The 26,017-nt window shown below is 34.1% G+C and overlaps 1 protein-coding gene across 2 annotated transcripts in view; it reads right to left on the reverse strand.

Annotated features, from left to right (window-relative positions):
* The window catches only part of CNTNAP4 (contactin associated protein family member 4), a 195,208-nt gene that overhangs the window by 28,585 nt on the left and 140,606 nt on the right, over nucleotides 1-26,017 (reverse strand). For both annotated transcript variants that reach the window (XM_080573552.1, XM_080573553.1), the window contains 6 exons: nucleotides 21,468-21,574; nucleotides 19,015-19,134; nucleotides 13,737-13,934; nucleotides 8,449-8,605; nucleotides 5,058-5,185; nucleotides 320-490 (listed from right to left, as the gene is read on the reverse strand). In XM_080573552.1, the coding sequence (XP_080429678.1) occupies nucleotides 320-490; nucleotides 5,058-5,185; nucleotides 8,449-8,605; nucleotides 13,737-13,934; nucleotides 19,015-19,134; nucleotides 21,468-21,574 (881 nt within the window). The remainder of the gene's footprint in view (nucleotides 1-319; nucleotides 491-5,057; nucleotides 5,186-8,448; nucleotides 8,606-13,736; nucleotides 13,935-19,014; nucleotides 19,135-21,467; nucleotides 21,575-26,017) is intronic.

Consider the following 26,017-nt stretch of genomic DNA (forward strand, 5'->3'; position numbering starts at 1 on the left):
GGAGGAACTGATTGAGCAGTAAGAGGCTGATTGCTGAGATTAAGTATGCTCTGGGGCTGAAATTATCTTTGAATGTGTATTTGTATAATTAAATCTAATTCCAGTGCTGAGATTTTGGGGAGAATGATAAAGCTACCAAAGTAATAACTGTAATAAAAATGGAGAATATATTTTAAAATATTCCTCTTATTAGTTAACTCTAATATAGTCCCACTGAAAGCTAAAATAATAATAGTAATATTTAATTATATTAATGCTAATAATAATAGTAATTATAATAATAATAATAATAATAATACAATGCAGTAGTGCTACTTACAGTATAACTCTATCCTTATGAAGTCTTGAATTCCCAGATTTTCTAAAAACAGTCCTGAGGAAGCAGTAGTTTTAAAGAAAAATGATACATCTGCACTGAATTCTCCATGGAGTGTGGGGAAATGCAGGTAAGATGTCTCTGTGTTGAACGATGCTGAATTCCAAAATGCTCCTGTTTGTCAATACAAGTTTAAATGATAGACACAATGTTGTCTAATACTGCCAGTATAAATTTTGTAACAATTTAAGCAAAGGAAATTGCCTAAGTCTACAAAGGATTTTCAGTGGTAAGAGCACCTGAGTACCAGAGTTCCACAGAGGCTTCCTGTTTAGTTGGTAATAAAAAAAAAAAAAAAAAAGGGGGGGGGGGGTTCCCCACAAAAGACTTATTCAACATGAGAAGTTGTCCTGGTTTCAGTGGGTATATAGCTAATTTTCTTCCCAGTAGCTGGTATAGTGCTATGTTTTAGATTTAAGATGAGAATATGTTTTAGTTGTTGATGAGCAGTGTTATAAACTAAGTTAAGGGCTTTCTAGCTTCTCATACTGTCCTGCCAGCAAGCACACCGATGATACACAAGACGCTGGGACGTGACAGAACAAGGACAGCTGACCCAAACTAGCCAACAGGATATTCTGTACCATATGAATACATGTGGAACAATAAAACTGTATGGGTTGGCAGGGAAGGGAGCAGCTACTTCTTGGGAGTCTGACTGGGCATTGGTCAGATAGTGGTGAACAATGCATTGTACATCACTTGCTTTGTATATTCTTATTGTTCTTCCTCTTATTATTGTCATTCTTCTATATTACTACTAATAATACTATAATAATAATAGTAATAACAATAATTTCTCTTCCTTTTCCATCCTAATAAAATGTCTTTTTCTCAACTAACAAATTTCATGTTTTTTTTCTGATTCTCTCCCCAATCCCACTGGTGTGGGGAGTGAGTGAATGGCTGTGTGCTGCTTAGCTGCCTGCTGGTTTAAACCACAGCAGAGGTTAAAAGTGCTGTGCTTCTACAACCAAAACTCAGTTAATAGGAAATGAAATGCCTGGAATCTCAGCTAGATTGTCCAGATAGGGCCTGATGTATCCTTTTGGGAAACAGATATAGCAACTTTGAACAAAGTACTATACCTTTAATAGTTTGCATAAATTCCAGTACATGGAAAAGCTATGGAGAAGATTTCCCTGGGTACTACTGAAAGGAATTTAAAGAGCAAGGCTATAATAAGGCATAATCAACATGGGGTCATGAAGGGAAAGCCTTTGATCTCCTTCTACGATAAGGTCACCCATTTGGTTGATAGGGGGACAGTGGTGGATGTAATCTTTCTGAATTTTAGTAAGGTCTTTGAATCCATCCCTCACAGTATCTTTCTGGACAAATTATCCCACTGCGAGGTGAACAAGTACATGCTACACTGAGTGATAAAAGGACAAGTGGCTTTGCAGAGGAATCTAGATAGACTGCAGAATTGTGCAGTCACCAATGGCATGAAATTCAGCAAACATAAATGCTGCTGGCTGCACAAGGGACAGAGCAATGCCAGTCAGAAGTACACATTCAGAGAAGTTTGGCTAGGAAACCAGTAAGGGTTCTAGGGGTGCTGGTTGACAGTAAGATCAACATGAGCCAGCAGTGTGCCCTGGACAAATGGTGTTTTGGGACGCATTAGCCACAGCATAGCCATCTGGTCAAAAGAGATTATTCTCCCACTATATTTAAAATTAATGAGGCCTTACCTTAAATATTCTGTGCAGTTCTGGGCTCTAAAATATTAAAAGTATATTGGGGTATGTGAAAACACCAGAGGAAAGCAACAAAGCTGGTAACAGGGCTGGAATGCATGTCCTACAAGGAGAGGCTATGGCCACTTGGGTTACCTAATTTGGAGAAAAAGAGGTTAAGAGGTAACCTCACTGCTTTTTACAGCTTCCTGAGGCGGACAAATAGAGAGGGAGGTGCCATTCTCCTCTCCCTGGTAAATAATGATAGGATGTATAGGAATGGCACAGAGTTGTGTTGTGGGAGGTTCAGGCTGGGTATGAGGAAAAATTTCTTTACCATGAGGGTGGTCAAATGCTGGAACAGGTTTCCTAGCAAGGTTGTTGATGCACCATGCCTCTCAATGTTCAAGAGGCATTTGGATAATGCCCTCAATAATAAGATTTAATTTTTGGTTAGCCCTGGAGTGGTCAGACGATTGGAACAGATGATCTTCGGAGGTCCCTTCCACCTGAACAATTCCAATTCTAATTCTAATTCTAATTCTAATTCTAATAATTCTAATTCTAATTCTAATAATTCTAATTCTAATTCTAATTCTAATTCTAATTCTAATTCCAATTCCAATTCCAATTCTAATTCTAATTCTAATTCTAATTCTAAATTCTAATTCTAAATTCTAATTCTCATTCTAAATTATTACTGTGAGAGCCATTAAGTGTATTTCTCACATAAAGAGGAAAGGAGTTGTCCTATTGTTGCAGTCCAGTCAAGTTTTGCCAGATATCACAAAGAAGATACAGTTCCTAGTAATTCCCATGGCAGGAAATAAATATTTAAATTCTGTTGACATATCTTCTTTAATTGACTATAGTTTAGAAATTCATATTAATTCTTACATGATAAATCTCATATAAACTTTACTCAAAACGAAAGGTTACAAGATATTTACCTGGTTTTACATTTCCTTAAGTTAACATTTAATTATAATTTGTTACATTTTATCTTGATTAATAAAAAGCTTATGTAAAATCTCTAATAGCATTCTCTTATAATGGCAACATAATCTGCATTTATGCTGTTCAACTAGAAGTATCTTGTTATTACTGCTGAATTCTTACAGGTGTATCTGTATTTCTTTACTAAGCTATATCGATTTTTGAATAAAATGAGGTATTCAATGATTTCTTATGTAATTGAACAGGGACTGTACACATTCTCCTGATAATACTGTAATCTGACTCTAAATCTTATGCTAAACTATGTTTTTTGCTTCATGCACTCTCTGTTTTTGGAAAAAAAATAATAAAAATAAAAACAAAAACAAAAACAAAAATAAAAACAAAAAAAAATAAAATAAATAAAAATAAAAAGGGGGGGGGGGGGAGATTTATAAATTTCTCTCACCTGCAAAACCAAACAGAGACCTGAACCACATACCAGTGAAGTAAAATCAAAGTCCATTCCCTCATCCCTCGTGATCTGATAGAAGAATTTTAATCAGAATTCAGATCCCTCACCTAGAAAAGCATCATGGCAGGAGATTTATATATATTCTGGTAATTTCTTGCTTCAACACTTACTACTTGAGACTACTGCCAACCATCAAAAGTTAGCATCAGGACAACTTTTACATGGTAGGCCAGAGCTGTGAACAGATGGCTGAGGTTGGGAGAGAAAAACGTGTCTTTGCTCTCTTGTGCTCTTTGATGGGTTCCTTGGTGTTCCTGCAGAAGGAAGCCTATCATTGTGTGCAAAGTGTCATTAGCTGAAGGAAGCAACTTAACATCTTGGGATCAATTTTAAAACTGTTCTCAACTGTTCCAGGTCACAGCTCCCACAGAGCCAACTTCACCACAGTTATGACTCAAGTATATAACAATTATTTAGAAAACAATGAGCTGCCTGTTACCAGTAATTCAAACACAATAGGAAGTTTAATACTACTAATGTATACAAAACTGGTAAAACATTGCTAGTAATTAGAAGAGAGAGAAGAGCAGCAGAAACAGTGAAGTAATAAAACAATTAGCTTCAATGAAGCATTTGAAATATCTTAGTAAATCAGAAAATCAGAATGGAGTCCTTAGGGGAGTACAGTTTCGCTATCTCAAAAGCATTACAAGTATACAGCAAAGTAAAGAATAAATAGACTATTCGAGTGCTCTTTTTTTTTTTTTTTTTTTTTTTTTGTATAGGCAGAGAAACTCCTTAGGTCTCTTCCCATCAGAATTAGCCATGGTTCTGTATCATAATCCTGTGATTTCACAGTTCTGTGACAGACAAGAGATGTAAACAATTCATAGCTGAGTGACAAGAGACATGAAAATGAAGCACCCAACAGTTTTTTCTTGTTGTTTTTGTTTTGCCTTTTTTTTTTCCAAGTCTAACAAATTTTCATAAGAAAATTAGAAAGCACTGCTGTAGCACACACCTGTTAACAAATCTTCCTAATTACTCTGACAAGTCAGAGGAATGGAATCAAAGACATAAAAATAAATACTTGTTAACCTATTTATTTATTTATGTGGTCTCCTGACTGAGCCTAAAAGTGCAGATTTTTATTGGTGTTCATTTCCTTTTATTCATTTTTCTGGTGTTAGTTTCCTTTTATTAGTAGAAACTAAAAATAAATTAGAAACAAAAAAGATGAAATATGAATATCACACAATAAATAAAAAAATAACATAATAATGTGAAACAACATTGAAGAAGAAACTCACAGGATAACATTTGATGCCAAGAACTATAAAAACTATACTAATTATGCCAGTCTTCATTATTTGTTTTTATCCTCAAAAAAAAATTAAAAATTTCTTTACAATTCTACCCTAGTTTGAAATGGAACATCACACTTTGTCTTTTTCTTTTCTAGTTACTAAAAGATTTGGGTAGAATTTTTACAAAGTTATAGCCTAGGCTGTTTAGCAAATTATATTCAAAACTTTTTTTGTACTCAAAAGCCGTCATTACTTAGCAAAACTCTGTAGCTGTTACTTACGGTCACCATGGCAAAGCAAAGGCCCTAGTCTGTAAGCTGCTTCAGAATTTGGTCTGTCAGTATCTGTAATCACAATTTCTGTTACCGGTAGATGCTCCTTGTGGGAAAGGAACCCAGTATCATTAGTCCTGGAAAGATAACATGAAAGCAACATTTCTGTTATGTGTTTCTGATAAACATTTCATTATCATTGCTGGGGAAAAAGAAATAACTACATTCCGAAAATATCTTCATAAGTATGTAGGTAACAGAAGCAAGTGTGAATACAAACATATGTTTTGGCATTAATCTTGTGATTATTTGACAGGACTGAAAAAAAATTCACAAAAAGTGGGCAGGTTTATGGTTGTGCTTGTGAAAGAGAATGAGGACACTCTTTTTGACACAAATGGGTATGAATGAATCTGAGTGCATAAAACAATGTATTTGCCCATGTCATTAATTTTGTGCTACTTAGGACATACTGTATCTAAAATGGCCTGTCTCTTCATCGTTGAATGATGTAAATAAAGAAAAAGTCACATAGAAAAATACAAAATCATGCTGAGTGTACAGGAAAAGAAGCATCTACTTTAAATAAGTATTTTACAGAAAAGGAAAAATACAGCCTAGTGTTCTGAGCACACACCCAGTACTTCTAATCTTAGAATGTATTGTTTAAAATCTTTATTAATTTAGAGTAAGAACTGAACTACTAAATTTCAGAAAACACCAGTTCTGACCCTATAATTTCTTCATGTGAAATCGTGGAAATATTCAGTCACTTAGGACCATTCTGGAAAATTCATTCAATTCATGTCCATTCAATTAATGTCTAGCTGAATCATCCCTTAAAGCAAGACTAATTCAGAAACAACAGCATGAATTCAGAGAGGGGAGGCCATCTGGAAATCACTCTGCTCAGAGATTAAACACAAGACAAATACCTCAGCAAGCACTGGGTGCCAAGCAAACTTGCAAACATCTCTGGGAACATGGCTAGTCTTTGCAAAACACTCTCTCACAGCACTCTGTGCACTACAGCTGAGAGAATGGGAAGAAATTCCCTCCTCAAGCTGAATGAAATTAGTGTGTGTGTTTGTTTGTTTCCTCTCCCCTTCAATATCATTATCATTTTGCTCCATATACAATTTTTGTTCATCTGTTTTGCAAGACAGTGTACAGATAGCTGCAATTTTTCAAGAAGCATTTTTTATTTTTATTTTTTCTTAAGTGAGGAATGCTAAACATTTGAAAGTAATATTTATGTTAACTTTTGATGAAGTAAGATATTGCCAAAATACCCCAAAAGTTTGCTCCACTAAAACTAAGCTAAAGGAGAACTGAGTAGAAACTAGCCTGCCTGCATTTTTGTAGATTTGCAGAAACATATATGTATATAATATAATAATAATATATAATAATATAATAATAATATAATAATAATAAAATATAATATTATATATATATATACACATATACATATATATATATATAATTTTTGATTTGAGATTTTTTATTTTATTTTTATTTGATTACCCAGACAAGGACTTTCAGATCTAAACGTGTGTCCAATTTATGAAATCATTTAGATTTCACTGTGAGTGATATAAAAACAAAAAATTCAAAACCACAATATGTGTAACTCTGTTTCTGTGTGCTCAGAAAGCATCTCTAACAAACTTTTGCCTACTTTTTCTGATCTATCATCAGAATTGAAGCAACTGATTAAAATCAGTAGTAGTCCCTGGGGAGGCAAATGTAACATTAAGAACAACTACCAAAGTAAGTCTAAATACTGGCTCCATAACATTGGATTTACAGGGATAAGTTACCTCTTAAAGTGAAAATTAAAGTAACAAATGTGGATACATACAGAAAAATAAAACAGGACACATTCTATTTTCAATTTCTATTTTCAACTCACTTATCAACAACTTTTCAATTCACTTATCAACATACACTAATTACCTTGATTTGTACTTATGTTGTCCTTTATCTACTATATTCATAACTATGTTAACATTGTAAATAAATCTCTGTATATGAGTATTTAATAAATGAGTGAAAATAATGAGCAAGAATATATTGCACATGCTAATAAATATTCAAAAGCCTGTCTCAAATATGTATTAGTTTCTTAACACTTATTTTGTTGTTAGGAATCAAAAATCGCTTGTACTTCTGTGCAGCACAGTAATAGGAAAAATTCTAGTGTTCTGGGTTTTTGTTTAAGACCTTTATTAGAAAGGCATAGCAGATATGACTGTGAATTTTACTGTGGATGCTAATTCTTTTCCCATGCTAACCTACAGAAATTTCTGGAGCTTGTAAATTAATCGTTCTTTGACTAATTCTTCATTGTATTTTCATTTTTGTATCTGCTCATGATAAAAGGATCATTTTCCAAACAAATTCACTAGCTGTTCCTTTAAAAGGAAAGCTAGAGGAGAAAATGCACATTGTATACATGAAGATGTGTAAATAAACAGATGAATACATGAAGATGTACCTTCCTAACATTTTCTATCTGCAGATGTTGATACATTTATTAATGTGCACATATTAGCTTACTCATTGAATAGGACTTATAAATGTTAGATATGCTTTAAAAGTTTAAAGACATAAAAGTTTATTCAATGGAAAATATCTTATTTAAAAAGTATCAGCCTGCTTTATACTGTCCTAGAATTGCTATTAAGAAAGCTGGATCTGGTACTCTGATAATCTGAAGTTTAAAGCCAGGTTCAAGTCTGACATCATGATAGGGACTTATCTCTGATGTTACTTATTTTAATAGGATCACAAATAACATTAGATGAATTTTAAATACAAGTGGAAGATCTACATTTTAGAAAAACTTCCATTCACTTACAATAGGTAGTATAATGTATGTTATGCTGATAACAAGGGTGTCCAATTTTAATAATAATAATAAAAAAATTAAAAGCATAAACTTAAATGTAGAGTTAAAAATGATGCTTAAAATTTCCTAGAATTTGTAACACCCCACCCCACCCCGAAAAAAAAAAAAAAAAAAAAACTTTAAGGTGGTCTTTGATTATTTTTCATATTCTAAAATACGTAACTGAAGTTATACTAAAGACAAGAGCCAACATCTTAAAATATAACATTCAATATTTTCTAAAACTAGAAAATCTCTGTATAAAATGAACTCCGCCCCCTACTCCCTGAAATTCAGACTGAAAGAATTAACAATAACACTTAATATATGTAGCAATAATTTTTTAAGACAGTGTTCTGTATCTTAAAAAAAAAAAAAAAGGTTTCACTATACTAATTTAAACTTAGAGCATTTTTGGTGTTCAGAATCCGCTAAGGTTTGTATTTTTTATTTATATTCCAAGACAATATGTTGTGAATAAACAATAATAATAATAAAAATAATCACCATTCATTTCTGTCAGCATTGCAGTTGCAGTAATGCTGGGAGTCAATGCAGCTTCCCTCTATGCCACAAGCACATTTCTGAACAGTAGGCGAGGAACCTCCCCAGTATGTCTGTGTTTCATTGGTCCTTCCAATCCACCAGCTCAATGGCAACCCATCTAAAAGGTAGGTTTGGGAAAATCAGTGCCCAGTCCTGTCTTTGACTCTTCCTATTTTTTTTTTTTAATCCAAACAAGTTTCTAAAATATTAACCATAGATAAATCATCCCTCAAATATAAAAACTTTAAACAAAATTAAAAAAAAAAAGTTATCACCTTAATTAGATAAGTAATTATTCATTCTAATACTTCATTATCAGGTATTAAATGACTGTCACAGGTATTTGCTTACAGTACTGGAAAAAGGAACTAATGGTCCCTAGCTCAGCCAGCCATGATATTAGAATCATTTATCTTAAGCAGTCCATTTATAAAATTCATTTTTAAATGGTACACGAAAAAGGAGATATCATCACCCTAGAAATCAAAGTAGTTTATAATCCCAAGTAAAGATCAATTCCAGATTATGGAAGTACCAGAAATAGAATCAGAAGAGTTACAGAAAAGCTTTGCAGAGATGCATTCATTCCACTGCCAAGAATACTGCATAGTACTACTCGTATCTGTGATGCACATTAAACAGGTGAATAGTACTATGTGTTAATCAGAAATGCCCAAAGACAGACGTTAGTCACATACAGCAGATTCAGAATTTACATATTCAGAGACAGTAGAAATCATGTTAGTGACTAAGCCTCATAAGCAAATTGATGTATCTGGTGAAGATTAGAGAGGTTCCCCAGGTTCCCCATGTGAGTTACATCAAGCAAACACAGTGACAAAAAAAAAAAAAAATATATATATATATATAAAACAGGCAATGCCTAAAAGATATGAAGCAGAAAGACAAAAATATCTCAGATGATAAAGAAGAAGGCTGAAAGATGCCATGTCTTAAAATCAGAGCATGAGAAGAAGTCAAGTACAGTCAAATTGTAGAGTTTCCTACAGAAACTTCCTTTTGCTGTTGTTGCAAACTCCAATAAGCAGTCCCCACAAGCACAAGCAAGCTGGAATTTATCTTACTTTCAACTTTACTTACAACAACCACTGCTTATTAAACTTTACTGTTAGATAAGACCTCTGTTATTTTGACAACCTCTCAACTCGTAAACATATTCACTACATTCATTACCATATAACTCTCAGTCCAGCAGGCCAAAAAAAGAATGCAAACAGTTTCTGGAAAAGTCAAATTTGCATAATGACATCAATGTCCAATATCAGTGTTTGTGTTTGCAAGCGATCAAAAGAGGAAGAAAACCTAGTGACAGGTTATAAATAATTTATCAGACAACAAAATTTCCAATTAGACTTGTAAAAAACAGTACATTTCTGTTGTTTCAACAGGATGCTTTAGCTTTACAATGTAGTTTTGAATTAATATTCCCAGTCTTTGGCTAGGGACATTGAGGTATATTTAAAAGCTGGTCTCAGTTGTTTGCTCTTATGGAAGGGTGAGAAGAGAGTATTTACTGAAATACTGCAAATTCATACAGATTAGTCCAGACTGTGATTCTTGTTCTACCTCTAAACATTGCTTAATCAAAATAAAGCTATTAGTAAAAAGGGTTAGAACTTTCTTCATAACAACCATATAAATGTAATAACATGTAACTTTTGTCATGACATTGTTTACAAATGCTATCTAGGCTGATTTAATATAATTTATTCGTAAAAAACAGTCAGTTAAGAATTACTATCTGAACTGCATGTCCCCGGAATATTTCATGTGATAATCAAAATTTGTATTTGACAGGCACAGATAGCAAAGTTTATAGATCACATAAGTGGAAGGGATTAAACTCAGCAGAAAATTTGTTAATGTATATATTTGCATTTCAAATCCTGATATTTCATTGTGGTCATAATCAATGAGACAGAAGAAACTTATTTGCAGTAAAACGTTATTTAATTTTGTTTCAATATCAGGTTTGCTTCAGTTGTTAGCTATTTGTGATTACTTTTTGTTTTTCTGTTTTTCAATACCGACTTAAAATAATTCAAAGATTTGTGTACAAAAAAGCAACAAATAAATTCAGAAAGGTGATCCTCAGCAGGAAGATTGCCTTGGTTTTGGCTGGGACAGAGTGAATTCTCTTCACAGGCGGAATGCTGTGCTTTGGATTTTCCATTAAAATAGACATGATGAAACAGCAATCTTTTCAGCTGTTGCAGATAATTTCTTGCACAGAACCAAGGGCTTTTCTGCTTCTTGTGCTGCCCTGCCAGTGAGGAGGTTTTGGGTGTACAAGAAGCTGGGAGGACACAGCCAGGCAAACTGGCCCAGACTGGCCAAAGGAATATTCCACACCATATGATATCATACTCAGTAAAAGCTGGGTTAAAAAGGGGGGAGGGGAGGGGCAAGGGGGGGAGGGAAGGGGGGATGAGGTGAAGAACATAAGGCATTTGGAATGATGGCATTTATCTTTCCAAGAAACCATTAATTGTGATGAGCCCTGCTTACTTGGAAGTCACTGAACATCTGCCTGCTGATGGGAAGTAGTGAATGAGTTCTTTGTTTTGTTTTTCTTGCACACATAGCTTTTTGCAATACTTTTTAAACCATTTTTACCTTAACCTATGAATTTTTGCACTTTTTTTTGTTTTGTTTTGTTTTTTTTTGAAGTGCAACATCATTATAAAAATTTCTAATGAAACTTCTAAATGTACGAGTTTATGGTACTGTGTCACACCGAGACCTTAAATGTTTGTTAGAATTCATAACTACTGAAACAAGCTAAAAATGGCATATTTCACATAAAAGTACATGACAAATATATTTCAAAGTTCTCAGAAGTCCAGAACTACATTTTCCAGTAACAGTTTTAAAAAATAAATCACTACAGCAAGAACAAATAATATTTTCTCTCTTCTCTCTCTTTTCAACTGAAATGTAGATTTTGAAGAATAAAATGAAGACAAGGATCCCTAATTACTTTCCCCTCCAAACCCCACAGCTCTCTGAGATTCAGGAGATAAATGAGAGAATTCTTTCTTGTGATGACATGACCATAAAATTTTCAAAAGGTGTTAGAGTTCCAAGTTTCTCTCCTTCCATGAAAGCAAGCTGAAAACTTATATTGCCAGGAAGAAAAGGATGTCAAATTTGAGGATTTGGGAAATTCTTACTCTCACAGCATCTGAGACAAAGTCCAGGGTTTATATTTTGTGGTGTTCAGAGATGAAAAACATTTTTCAGTCTAAAAATAATTTAGGATATATTTACAACACAGTACTTCTAGTTAATCAGGATGCATACAGGTTTTGACTGGTGTTATGTAGACACTGCCCATTTTGCTTAACAACAGATAGCTTAGCTGTTTCTGAGAGCTTACTGAAATCTCTGAGAAAGATAACTCAGCAGTATTCATGCACTTAATTTTGCAGATAGCTCTGCATGACAGTTCTGTGCTAAGCTAGGTATCTAGTCTATGCAGTTTAAAGGTGATTCATCAACCTGAACAGCCACTAATGCTACAACCACTAACATCTGAATTTTATTTTAAAGAAGTGATTTAATTAAGCTTGCCTAAAAAGATGTGCAAAGCTAATACATCCTCAAAAAAGTTATAAAAATGCACCTGTCTGCTTTCAAATAGAAAACATAAACACGAATTCACTCTATCACTCTATCAAAAACACAGTGTTGCCTTTTTTAAACAACCTCAATACCAAATCCAAGACTGACAATCTAGCTTTCTTTTACCACAACACTCTCTTCAGATCTCTCTTTTTTTTTTTCTTCTTTCAGAACAGACTAAAGTCTACTCTTCAGAGGACTAGAAAGTTGCATTTGGCACAATCTGTATTAATGTTTAAAAAAGGTAAAAAAGAATGATTTCAGAAAATCTGCAGAACGTTCAAATAACTTTCTCATGGTTATTTATACCTACCATTCAAACCTCCAAATGTTAGATGGCTTAGCAACTGATTGTGCTCCTTTAACTTTCTAGCAAAAGCTGTATAGCTGTGCAGTCTCAGTGTATCTCTGCTTGTTTTAGTTTTTCCCTGCTTCCTTCTCTGACCTGTTATTTTTTTTTTTCATGATTTACAGCTTGAACACTCCAAGGAAGATGGTGAGTTGAAAAAGATTTATTTTTTTTTTCAAACTTACACTGTGCAACACTTAGTAGCTATAAAATAAATAAATAAATAAATAAAACAAAATACCTAGACCACACAATCTTGAAACCCTCTGCTTGATGTAAGCCAGCCTTTCAAATACCTAACCAAAACTTGAATTTGGAGTCCACAAGTAAAAGGGAAGTTCAATGGAACATATTATTTAGTAGGCTCATCTTTTATGCTGCAGGGTCATTTTGGAATATATATTCTGCTGAGAGTAAATGCTAGTATAAGAAAAAATCCATTGATGTCCATGACAGAGATAAGGATGAAGCATATGTAAAGAACGGGTTTAAGTAAAACAAACAAACAAACAGAGAAAAACCAAAACAAAGACTTTTGAACTCTAAGCCCTACTTTCCGCTTACTAGGAAACAATTCTAATAAATTAACTTGAAATGCTTCAGAGTTTCTAGTAGACAGTTCTGGCTTAGTTTTTCAAAAATCAGCAAACAATGCATTTTTATGTCCATGTTATATGCAGTACTTAAAAAGGATTTTTATAGTACAGTCTATTAATCTCAGCTGTGAGTCAATGAGTGTTAAGACTTAAGAAGACTACATAACTTATTTTTTTTTCTTGAAGTACATCAGAGGATCTCCACTCATATTTCTGTTTTTTGTTTGTATATTTGTTTTTGGCATTCATCCACAATTTATCTATTGTTTCTTTTCCTATGATCGATTATATTGGACTGTGGAAATTTAACGTTGTGTTTTACATAAAGCACCTACTATACAGACAATGACTGTTCAAAAACATTCAGCAATAAACTGCTGATATCTATGCTTTAGTTTGTGTCCTTTGAAGGAGATATATCCTCAGTAATTACCTCAGTAATATTTAAAACCCTTGGAAATCAGACTACCAGAGTAGTAGTGTTTTCCTTGTTCAAATACCTCTTGGTAATTTACAGGATTCTGAGTACTAGCTTTATGAAGTTGTTCATACCCCTGTGTAGCAAAATGCCATAAGCTTGATAGAAATAAATACCTTTACTAGAGACAGTGAAATAAAACATAGTATGCACCATAATAAGATTTGTCTGCTTTACTTACCTGTCTTATCTAAAAGCCTTGATTTTTTGCAGTGGTAAGCAAGCTCCTGTTCACAGTGTTCTGCATGGTTAATTGCAGCTTGAAGCTGGTCTAGGCTGGCAGAGTACTTGAAAAACACAGTGTGTGGGTTCTCTCGATTAGCACTTTTGACTCTGGTTAAGTTGGTGTTGTTGTGCTGTATAATTGTCCATGTTGCATCTTTCAAAACACATGTGAAAAATAATAAAGAATCTGAAGTAGTTGCATAAGTTTGTAATGGAAAGAGAAGTATCATCAAATACACCAAACTTGAAAGAGATTTCTCTGATTACAAAAAAAAAATTAATAAATAAAATGCTTTTGAGCATATGAAACAGAGACATAAGTCATGCAGCAAAAATGAAACCAATTAATCATTGTTTCTATTTATAAGTAGATTACCACACCATGACTGTAACTGGCATTCAGCTTGTTATGTTTATTGAGGAAGAAAACAATAAATGAAGACACACAAAATTTTTTCTCTTTTCTAAGGAAGGAAGGAAGGAAGGAAGGAAGAACAGTTACTATTGCTATTTTTTTTTTCTAGGCTTAAATTGTTTATGAAATAACACTAAATTCCATCCTATATTATACCAATATTAAATTTGACATTAAAATTGAAATTAATTTATTCCACTTGAAATAAATGACATGCTGTCTTGCTGTTACACAGGGAAGCAGAAGGAGCTTGCAGATACTGTGTTTACTATAAAACTCGGGTCATATGAAAGTGTTTATAACCATCTAAAATCAAATGTTAATCTTTATTTGCAATATTATTCAAAATCTGTATTTAGTCAAGAATTAAGAAACCCATCTGAAAGCTTTCATAGTTAATAGAGAGACGCTTCAAAATACCCAAGGTAATATTGATTTTTGGCACCCTTCAAGTTATGCCTGCTTGACTCAGCACTGTAACATCATGAAGTAGTAGTTCGGAACTGAGAGCTGCGTTTTCCTGAAAAACACATAGCTCAGCTGGGTAAGGCAGCTCTCTACTTCATGGCATTGTGTAGAAAGGTTTTAAGATTCATTTAAAGTGGGGACATACAAAATATTAAATATATATATATTTATTCTAGAAGCAATTGAACTGTTTCTATGAGTTTTTGTTTGTTTGTTTTTCACGAACTAGTAGCAAATATTCAATACTCCAGATATTACTTAATATATATGTATATCTTCTAGTGTGATGCTCTTGTAATAAAAGAGCAGAAAATACTTGCATATAAATATAATTCAAATGTTTGAATGATAAACAATACATTGTACACTTATAAAAGATATGTTACGATATGCAGTCTGCTGTGACATCAACTTTCTCTAACTTGCAGCTATCCTACTTCACTGAACAACCAAGCAGTTTAATAGCTTTTCAATTACATTGATACATCACTGATAGTCTTGCATTAGAAGTCTTCTTTTAACTTTCTACAATAATTGTTGAAAGAATTTTAATTGTAAAAACTTACCACTATGCAAAACCAAACAACAAGAACTAAAAATAACATCGCAATTATATGAAGGTTTTACCTTAAAAGCTACTGGAGGCCATATGCTAACTACTATAACCATCAACAAATGGTTATGGGACTGGTGCCATGTCAAAGGATTTGGCTACTTAGACCATGGGATTTGCTTTGAGAAACCTGGTCTACTGAGGTCAGATGGGGTCCATCTATTGGATGAGGGAAAGAACAACTTCAGTTCCAGGCTTTCCAAGCTTATGAAGAAAACTTTAAATTAAATCCACCAGGAGAAAGGAATATCAATCCACCCATTTCTTACCAATTTTAAGCCAATGTCAGCAATGGCTGTCCATAGATAGGAAAAAAGTTTCATCAGGAGCTCAACTTAAATGCCTCTGCAGAAATACTCATAGCATGGTAATAAGCAGGGGTAACTGGAATTTTAAGCCTACTCTCAGGGCCATGAGAGTAAGTTCCAGCACTTGGAGGTTAGTAAGGAAATGCCTAGAAGGAACCATTATGGAGAAATCCCCCAAACACTTTCTAGGAACACTGTTTCCTAGGTGAAGTGCCCCTGCTGAGGTGCCTGCTGCTTCTTAGGTGAGGTGCCCCTGCTGAGGTGCCCCTCTTAAGTACTTGTACACAAATAGACACAGTATGGGGAATAAACAAGAGTACTTATGCCTGCAGGCCTCTGAACTTGTTGGCCTTATGGAGACATAGTGGGATGACTGGAGTGTTGGAACGGAAGGATACAGTTTTTTTTTTGGAAAGATGTTCAGGGGAGACAAGGAGGGGTTTTTGCTCTCTATGTCAGTGGCCAGCTGGAGTCCACGGAACTCTGCCTGGGAATGCTTTGACTTCAGAAGAGCAGACTTTGACCTCTTCAAGGATCTGCTTGGTGGAGTACCATAGGATACAGCCCTGGACTGAGGGGCCCAGAGACACTGTCTGAGCAGCCAAGGATAAAGTTAGTAAACCTAACACCCACGTAGAATTGCATCTGTCCAAGGACATCGAGAACAACAAGAAGGGATTCACAATAGCACAGGAATTCATTGGTCACTCAGCCTCACTTATAGTGTGCATACAAGGAATATCAGACACTCTCCTTGTTTGTACAGGGAAAAAATATCAGACACTTTTCTTGTGTGTACAGAGATTGCTCCCTCAATTTGTTTGCAATATAAGATAACTCAAATATGGGTGGCTGTTAAAGACTAACATGTTACTGCTGTTTTGTACTTTGCACAAATCTGCTTCTCTATGAAAAGAGAAATATTGAGCTTATGCTGTATGAAAAGACACACCGAGTTTGTGCCTGTGAGCATCTAACCCCCATGACTGAAATTCATGTCAAGGTAGGGGTTTGCAAACTCTCAGGTAAAGTCAGGTTGGGGCAGTCAAATCAAATTTAGACTCCTCTTTGTGATAATTTTGTAACTTAATGACCAATGTATTTTAAGAAGGCATGAGAAATATATATATATATATATATTTAAGTATGGTAGTAATAATGTTATCATCAATAGATTCAATTGTTATCAATATTGTTATAATCAATGGCTTCAATTGTAGAAAATTGCTAACATTCTAATATTAGTATGAATATTAGAATGCTAGTTAATATTTCTAACTATTTTACAGGGTTGTACTTTATTTAATATCCTACAGACCACACGTGGTCGACACTGAAAAATACCTATAGTAAGCAAAGAACTGGTGGTCACTTAAAGGACAAGTATTCATCAGAAAACCTTGAGGAAACATCAAAGTGAGACACCTGTTCAAAAATACTATACAAAAAGGAGTCTACTTAAAAAACTTTTTTTGTCCTTACTTATCTAATTTTGGCCACATTACATAATATTATTAAACATATGCTCATGGTATGAAAAAGCAGATTTCTGGAAGGACAGCAAACATTTCTTTTTGTACATGCACATGAACAAAAACATATTTAAAGGCTATGCTGAATATAAAAATTAAGAGACAAACTGATCACCTATCACACTCACACACATTTTCAAATCCCTAAATTTAAAAGAAAAATAAAAGCATATCACTGAAAAGTTTGGTCATCTTAACAATCGCTGTGGGCTGTTGGCTTTTCATTCTGAAATTGACCTCCAAAAATAAAAGTGGGGAAAGGTGCCTACCAGCTGCCCAAATATAGAGCTACATGAATGTTCAGACAGTGCTGCAAGAAATGTGGTCATATGCTTTCCCTGACTCTGCTGGGAAAAGAGGATATGAGTTAAGAGAAAACTGGGAAAGGAACAAACACTGAAGATTCATCCTGTCAGACTGCATCCTGAGATGAAGAACTGATCAATGAGGTTTACTTAATGTGGTGAATAAGAAGTGACTGAGGAAAACTGTAACAGCTGTTCATGGACACACAAAAGAGTAAATCAGATGCTACAGACACACCTGACACACATTAAAAAAAAAAAAAGTGTCTTCTTTCTGCCAGGATTATTTGGTTTTGTTTAGTCTCATAGGACACAAGGATATTTCCTTTTAAGGGTCTGTGCCAATTAGACGTTTGTTTTCTGTGTGCTAACACAGCCTACTGCATAAGTCAAAGTCAGGAGCTGAGATGGTAAGACAAGTTAAATTACACAGATTGATGAAAACTATAAGAATTTCTATTATTTCAATATGTATAAATCTAAAGAATATGTATGATCTAAAGAATTTTATGTTGCTGTTAAATTCAACTAATGCTATTGGCAGACAGAGTCCTGTCAGTCTCTGGAGAAATACATGTGACCGTGATTATTTGATTAAACTACGTATAAATACGTAGTTTAAAAAAATTGTTTAAAGACCCACATCACAAGATTATGATAAGGTTTATAAGTAAAATTTCAGCACTTAGGACATAACTAAGCCAAATTCAATCATAACTTATTCAAGTAATCTTTTATACAGTTAAAAATGTAAAAATTAATTGTCACAAAACATATCTTTTCTTATAAAATAATTGATTTCACCCTTTTTACTGGAAAGAAAAACAAATAAGAAGAAACTAAAGAAAAAAGAAACAACTACAAATAAAGTAATACTAATTTTCAAAAATGCATTTAAATGTAGTTCAATTGGAAGGACATACGTTGATAGGCATGCATAGACAACTTCAACTGGTTTGTTATAAGTCTGACTGACAACAAACTCTGACATCTAAAACTTCTAGTGATGTAAATGGCCACATATTAAGAACTGGGTGTAGAAAAAGAGGTTGTGTGCTTGAAATTGAGGCTGTGAGAATCTAACTGGTTGGATTTTCATTCTCCAAAAGATCTACTAATTGTCTGAAAAATGAATCTTAACGTCTGTATTCCTTACATCAAACAAAGGCCAGTTCTGAATTATATTTTTTTTCAGAAGCCTTCAGGGAAAAGTCAGTAGTTTTCTCATAAAACATAATGTGTTCCTAATTTATTTAAATGTCCTCATAGAGGCTGTAACCGCAATGAAAAAAAAAAAGCTGCTCCCAAAAAATGAACTAGCATGACATTCTCTCCATACGGAACACATGTCCCAGTTATGCAAAGCACAACAAGAACCCAGTGTTAGATTTACAGCATAAATCCAGTTATTATTTTAATTTCTATGCATAACTCTTTGCCTGATATTCTGACCCAAGGAGCCACCTTCATTTTGTTGTGCATCTATATGTTAAAATTGTGAGCTACAGAGGCTTCTTACTTAATAAACTCTGCTTCAATATAATGAGCATGTATACAGACCCAACAGTGAGTTAACACAGTTTATCACCTCACCTGTCATATTACAGTATACAAGAAACGGTCCCAAGGGGCCACTTCCATCTGAATCGATATTGTAAAAGCCTGAAGTGTTCCCTCTGTGCTTATAGGCTTCACATGATTGTTCGTAGATAGCTGTAAAAGAACATCATAAATGCAATAGCATCGTGTTATATTTTATTTTGTGAATAAAAATAAAAATGTTTGGGGCCCTTGTATGGGGAAAAGAAGTTGTGTATGTTTAAAGCTAAAGAATACAGAAGAAATCACATAATCAAAGTTTTACTTTCATTTGAATTTGTGAAGCACATTTAATTATATATACTGGGATGATCACAAGGAACATTTTCAGGTATTTTCTTCTGTATTTCAGGCTGGAAACTTCACAAGGAAACAGTGAAATATAGATTAAAAAAAAAAAAGTTTTTTAGAAACAGTCGTCTAATGTGAAAGCTAAGAGTATTATTTAGACCCTGGGTATCAGATTTTGAGAAGACAAGCTTTAACAGTCTCAGTTAAATCCGATTTATTTTTTATTTACGTGTCTTTACATACAGCAAAAAGTAAGCAGTGTTCCTAGATATTCTAATTGTTTCGTAGTATTTATTGGCTTTCATGGTTCATGTTTTCTTCTCTTTTTCTTTACACAGTAATGTCATGGTAAATGAATTATCTGAGACTGCAGTAAAAGAACAAAATAAGCAGAGACAAAATGACAGCTTCTCAGTCCCCTGTCATGTGTATTTTATATTAGTCAGCTCCTGAAGAAAAGTCTGTGACAACTTCTTTATGATCAAAAACCTGGAGAATTAACTACTGACTTCAAATCTGTCGTTACACATGTAACCAATGATAATTCCACAGCTAGACCACACTAGCCAACCTATCCATAGCAATCAAGCAGTCATAATATTTGGGTGATTCTTTTCTGGACTGTCTGCTATAACAACAAGACGACTTGAAAATACTCTATCAAAAAGAAAGAGTCATTACATTCAGGAAAAAAATAATAATTAATTACAATGTTTAGATAATTTCGATCTAAACTAAAAAAAAAAAGTAAAAAAAAATTGGTGTAGTAATCGAAAAGAGGTGCTGTTTTAAAAAAGAGGCTATTTTTTGGAAGAACGGGATTTATGGTGGTTTTTATTTATAGTATGTGTGTTTGCTTTTTGCTTACGGTTAGTGACATTAGTGACACCTCCCTTAGAATGACAATTAATTCAGATTGCTAACTCAGAGAAATATTCAGAATCCACAAATACATGTCATTTTCAAACAGAAATTTATATTTTTACAGTAAATATTATTACTTAAATATAAACATCACAAAAGAAAAAAAAATTATTTAGTGATTTTTTAAATGAATGTCATAGTTTGTATACGAATATTTCCAAATCAGTAATTTCTAGGCTTATAACAAAAATATTGTTTCTTTAAGAATTAAAAGAGAATTATTTCTTTTGAAATTACCCAGAAGTGTGATAATACGGCCAAAAAATCCCCAAGGGTTCATAGGGCTTAATAACGTTTTGAAATCATTAAAATATTAAATATTTTGGCACTTAAAATGTATTAGTAACATCAGCAGAATCAAGTACTAACCATCTTCTATATTATCTATAGACATAAATACAATATTTTATTCATCACAAACAAATATCCAGAAGGCTTTTACGTGTTCTTTTTTTGTTTGTTTGTTTCCTGTTTGTTTTGACATTGAATAAGAACTCTATAATGCTTATCAGATTATTAGATTTTCCACAGAGTCCAAATAATTAGGAAACAGTGGTCTCCATCTGTCCTCATAGACATCGTCAGTTGATTCAATATATGATTTTTTAAATTATAATAAACCAAACACATTCATCTTCAGTTTAGGCTTCTCATAGGTATAGGTTATGCACTGTGGTATTCAAAAGCATGTGTACTATTTGAAAAGTCATCACAGTTTTTGAGTCTATACAAGCAAGATTTAATAGGTGACCTTTTTGTTTGTTTATTTGTTTTGTTATGCTAGTTTTGCTGAATTCACCCTACTGGAATTTCACCTAACCTACTCACTGATTCAACAAACTATAAAAATATGTGTTCATGTATGTGATGACGTTTACACAAGAGTGTAGTCCTACTGTCTTAATATATATATTTATATATATATTCTTGTCATAAACACAATTATGAATGATTTTCTGATTCATTGGTGGAACTATGGACAAAAGGTATTACCAACCAACTCATGTAACCTACTAAAAATGTGAAAAAGGCACAAATAAACAATTAGTTTATTCTGTTAACAGATTTTGAATTCTCAAGGCCTTTGTTTGAACCAGCTTCTGAATATTTACATGGCAGAAAAATCTAATATAAATGATTAATATAAATGTCACACTTCCAGGAGGAAAGAAAAGGAGGGGAAGAATGAATCTATGACAAATAAAAGCAGTTAGAAAACATCTTATACTTACGATAATGACAAGTAGCTCCCTTGTAACCAGTATTGGTACAGTTACAGTAGAAGCTGTTCCAGGACTGTGAACATTCCCCACCATGTTCACAGTAATTAGGCAAGCATCTAAAATGACAAACAAAGATCATTCTCACTCTCATTTCCCTTCTCTTACTTGGCACTTATATTTATTAGTAGAAGCAAAATCATGAAAAAGAAATATAACAATGTACATGAAGATATTCTTCAGTCTCTTTGAAGAAGATATCTTTAACCCTACTAGAAAAATAAGATATTTTCTCTTCAGCTTTCCCCCTATTCTTATTACCTAGCAGAAAGATACTAATTATGCAATAAACTTGTGAGAATATAACTAATTAAAATATAAGATGCATAGTTATCACTTATTGCCTATCAACTATCTTCAATGCAATATAGATTGATAAATGAATGAAATATTTACATGCTGATAGACCACTAGAAAATTAAAATAAACAAAAGCAAATATTTGAACCAGAATGTGAATATATTTTTAATGAAGAAATAATAATATTAAAATCTTCATATGACAATTATGTTATTTTATTTATTTATTTATTTATTTATTTGCATTGTCTGCTTCTTGCCATGGATACAAACTATAGAAAAATCTATTTTTTCGAAATAACAACTAATTGCTACAAATGTCATTACTGTTGTATATTTATTATTTATTTATTCTAAGAGAAAAAATTGCCAGTGCCACTCTTTTTTATACACACATATATAACTATTTCTTTATAGACACATAGAATGCTTTGGATTGGAAGGGACCTTAAAGATAATCTAATTCCTCCCCCCACCCCCCCTCCACCACGAGAAGGGGCACCTCTCACAATAGAAGGTTGCTCAAAACCCCATCCAACCTCGCCTTAAATACTTCCAGGGGTGGGGCACTCACAACTTCTCTGGGCAACCTGTTCCAGTGCCTCACCACCGCCACAGTAACAAATTTCTTCCGAATATCTAATCTAAATCTACGCACTTTTAGTTTAAAACCGTTACTCCTTGTCTTAACACTACACCCCCTGCTATTCTGGTGTGCATTTGTTTGTTTGTTTATACAACACACTGGTGCCAAGACACCAAAATCAGTAACTCCTGATAGGAAATCATGTTTCTGTGCAAGGCTTAATGTAATTATAACAGATTCATCTGGTACTCCCTCTTCAGAGATTAAATGTGCTAACTTTGTAAGGCATTTAGAATGACATTTTGGCCTATTAATTTAAAGTTATTTTATCATTTGTTTATTCATAATTAGTAGTTATTAAACCAATATATACAAAGGACCTGAGAGAAAGGATATTAAACAGAAATATATTAAGAGAATTATTTGCATGCCCAAGAGGAATATGAACAATGAAGCAATATAAAGATATTAGACAATGAAAAGGCTAAATGAAGAAGGCATGTGAGAGTCATCATGTTAGAAACATACGAGAAGGAATTAGAAAGTTTCTGGAACTAAGTAAAATAAATAAATAAGGAAATGGTTGGGAGTTTTTGCTTGTTTAAAAAATAACAGGATAATATATGAAAATGAATAATTAATCATCTGTCAGTACAGACTAAATGTAAAGAACACTGCTGAATGTTTATATATGAAAGATATAGAATGTAGTCAATATAGTTATTTTCAGTTTATCATTAAATCTAATTTCAGATCACTATTTGAGCAGTAATTTTCATTTGTATTCATGCACTTTATATGTGTAAAACATTTACATTTGTTGTTCCACTTTTTCTACTATAAAAGCCATCAGTAACTCCAGTATTTGGGCAGTGTTTCAATGTTTTGACTTGAAAATGTAAAGACTCTTATAATGAGTCAAGGATAAATAAGCTGTTTGCTTGCCTTCAGCTTTCGGGAAAGTTTCTGCCATTTGGAGCGTAGCGGCAAAAACACTGAGTACATGAAAAACTAAAGACATGGAGAAAGCATTATAGTGAGAGAATATTGTCTCAAAACTATAGGGTGCAAAAAAATGATAAAAGCTATTGAAAACTGTTAATATGTGCAAGAAATTTTAAAGGTGACAGAAGAGAAGGAGAATACATGTTATCAGCTGGGTTTATGGTGAGATGTAGAAATAGTTTGGTAAAGAGAAACATGAATTTTGTTCCAGATAATGAGCTACAGACAGCAAAGGCAATGGGACTTGTGAAGAAACTGGAAAGAAACAATTTCTCCCCAGGACGGCTAGTAGAAGACCAGGAATACTTCAAAAAAATGGTTTATTTTGAAATAATAGATGATGTACATAATGAAATTGATGAAAATAAATTGATTTAACTTCTACTTTGCTAAGGTAGGAAGGCATATGATAATCACTATGAGACTGGAAATTCAAAAATAAAAGGATTAATATTGTGTCAGAAAGCTAATGAAAATTGTGGAAAAGAGTTTGGGAAGTTTAAGTGGTATAAACAAGCCCAAACAACAGCAACAACAAAATATTGCTATGTTTTTGACACACACACACACACACACAAACAAACAAAAACAAAGAAACAAACTAACAAAACCCAACTATCTTATAAGAAAGGCTATATATATGTCTAAAACCATTGGTGCAGTATTTAAAAGCAACAAAAAGTTAAAAGGGTAGGCTAAAATTCTAAATAAACTTGCACTACTGTAGTGGTTTTACTCAGCTGGGCAGCCAAACTCCATCACACCTTCTCACTCCCCTTCCTCAAAGGGAAAATATGAAGGAAAGTGGTCAAGTGTTGAGATAAGAATAGATCACTCAACAGTTATCATCATGGGAAGAAAAAAAAAAAAGGAAAGAAAAAAAATAAAGAGCATTGGGGGATTAATAAAATTTGTTACCTATTACAAGCTAGAGCAGTGAGAAACTCAAAACAAACTAAAAATACCTCCCCGCCCCATCCACCCTCTTCTACCTCCTTCCACCAAGTGTCACAGGGGAATGGGGGCTGTGGTCAGTCCTTAACACTTCATCTCTGATGCTTCTTCACAGTCATTCTATGTCCCTACTCCAGCATGGGGTCCCTCCCACAGGATGCCACCCTTCTTGAACTGAGCCTGAGGGGACTTCCCACAGGCAGCAGCTCTTCAAAAACTGCTCCAAATATGGGTCCGTAACACGGGGTCTATCCGTCAGGAGTAAACTGCTCCAGCATGGGTCCCTCACCAGCGGCAGCTCCCCCCAGAACCCCTGCTCTTGCGTGGGCTCCTCTCCACGGGCTGCATCTCTGGCCCAGGGCCTGCTCCTGCAGGGGCTCTCCATGGGCTGCAGCCTCCTCCAGGCCACATCCACCTGTTCCACCGGGGGCTCCTCCATGGGCTGCAGTATGGAGATTTGCTCCACGTGGGACCCATGGGCTGCAGGGGGACAGCCTGCCCCACCATGGGTCTCTCCACAGGCTGCAGGGGAACTTCTGCTCAAGCACTTGGAGCACCTCCTGCACCCTCTGCTCTTACTTTCTTGTCTGCTGGGCTGCTTCTCACTCCTCACTCTCTCAGCTGCTGTTGGTCAGCATTTTTTTTTCCGTTTCTTAAATCTGCTCTCACAGAGGCACAACCAACATCGCTTATTGGACAGTGGTGGGTCCCTTTGGAGCCAGCTGAAACTGGCCTTTATCTAACATGGGGTAGCTTCTGGACTCTTCTTACACAGGCCACCCCTGCAGCCCCTCACTACTAAAATTTTGCCTTGTAAACACAATACAACTGCTCAGTGAAAATGCCATGCCATCTGGAACACTGTAAATAATTCTGTATTTCTGTGTTCTAGGATCCACTAACTTCATACATATACGTCACAAACTTTTTCTTTTTTTTTTTTTTTTTTTAAACCAACATATGGTACATGCTTTACTATGTACCAGAATATGTAAAGCATACCACGTTCTCTGAATGTGTTTGGTAAGATGTCTCCGTATTTATGGAGGAAGTGATTGTTCACAAATCACAGCTCTGAGTTTAGCATTTTGAGTGTTCCTTAGTTATATACATACAGATTCAAATATCTATGTTAAAAAGAGAGAGTAGTTAGTACCAATTATATTATCAGTCAATTTCTTGATATTTTCCATTCAAAATCTTGTTTAGATCTCCATTTAAGTGTTTGACTAAAGAATATCCATTGCATTCTTTAAACCTGACTCTGCTCCTCATTCTTACTACTAACAACAACAAACAAACAAAACACCGCATAATGAAAGTGAGTAGGAAGTTCAATTCCAGAGTGTTGAAATACAGCAATATGGTGCTTTAGAAGCCAGAAGAAAGTGGGAAGTGTTACAAAGGCTATTAGAAAGGAGAAGGAGAGGGTGAAATAAGTGAAAAATGAGAAAATGAATCAAAAGACTGTAGGGTAAGGGAAAGTTGAGAAGAAACATATGCTATATTCCAAATAGAAGTCTCTAACAGGTTGTATATACTTATCCTCTGCTTCCTCCACACTGAACTCCAGCAAATTCCTTCCACTTGTTCTATTTCGGAGAAGGTGTGTAGACTTTCCTCCTTCCAAAGGGAGCCATTTCAACTGGTCATTCTTA

The sequence above is a fragment of the Anser brachyrhynchus genome (genome assembly GCF_964034855.1).
Source record: "Anser brachyrhynchus genome assembly, chromosome: Z".
NCBI lineage: Eukaryota > Metazoa > Chordata > Aves > Anseriformes > Anatidae > Anser > Anser brachyrhynchus.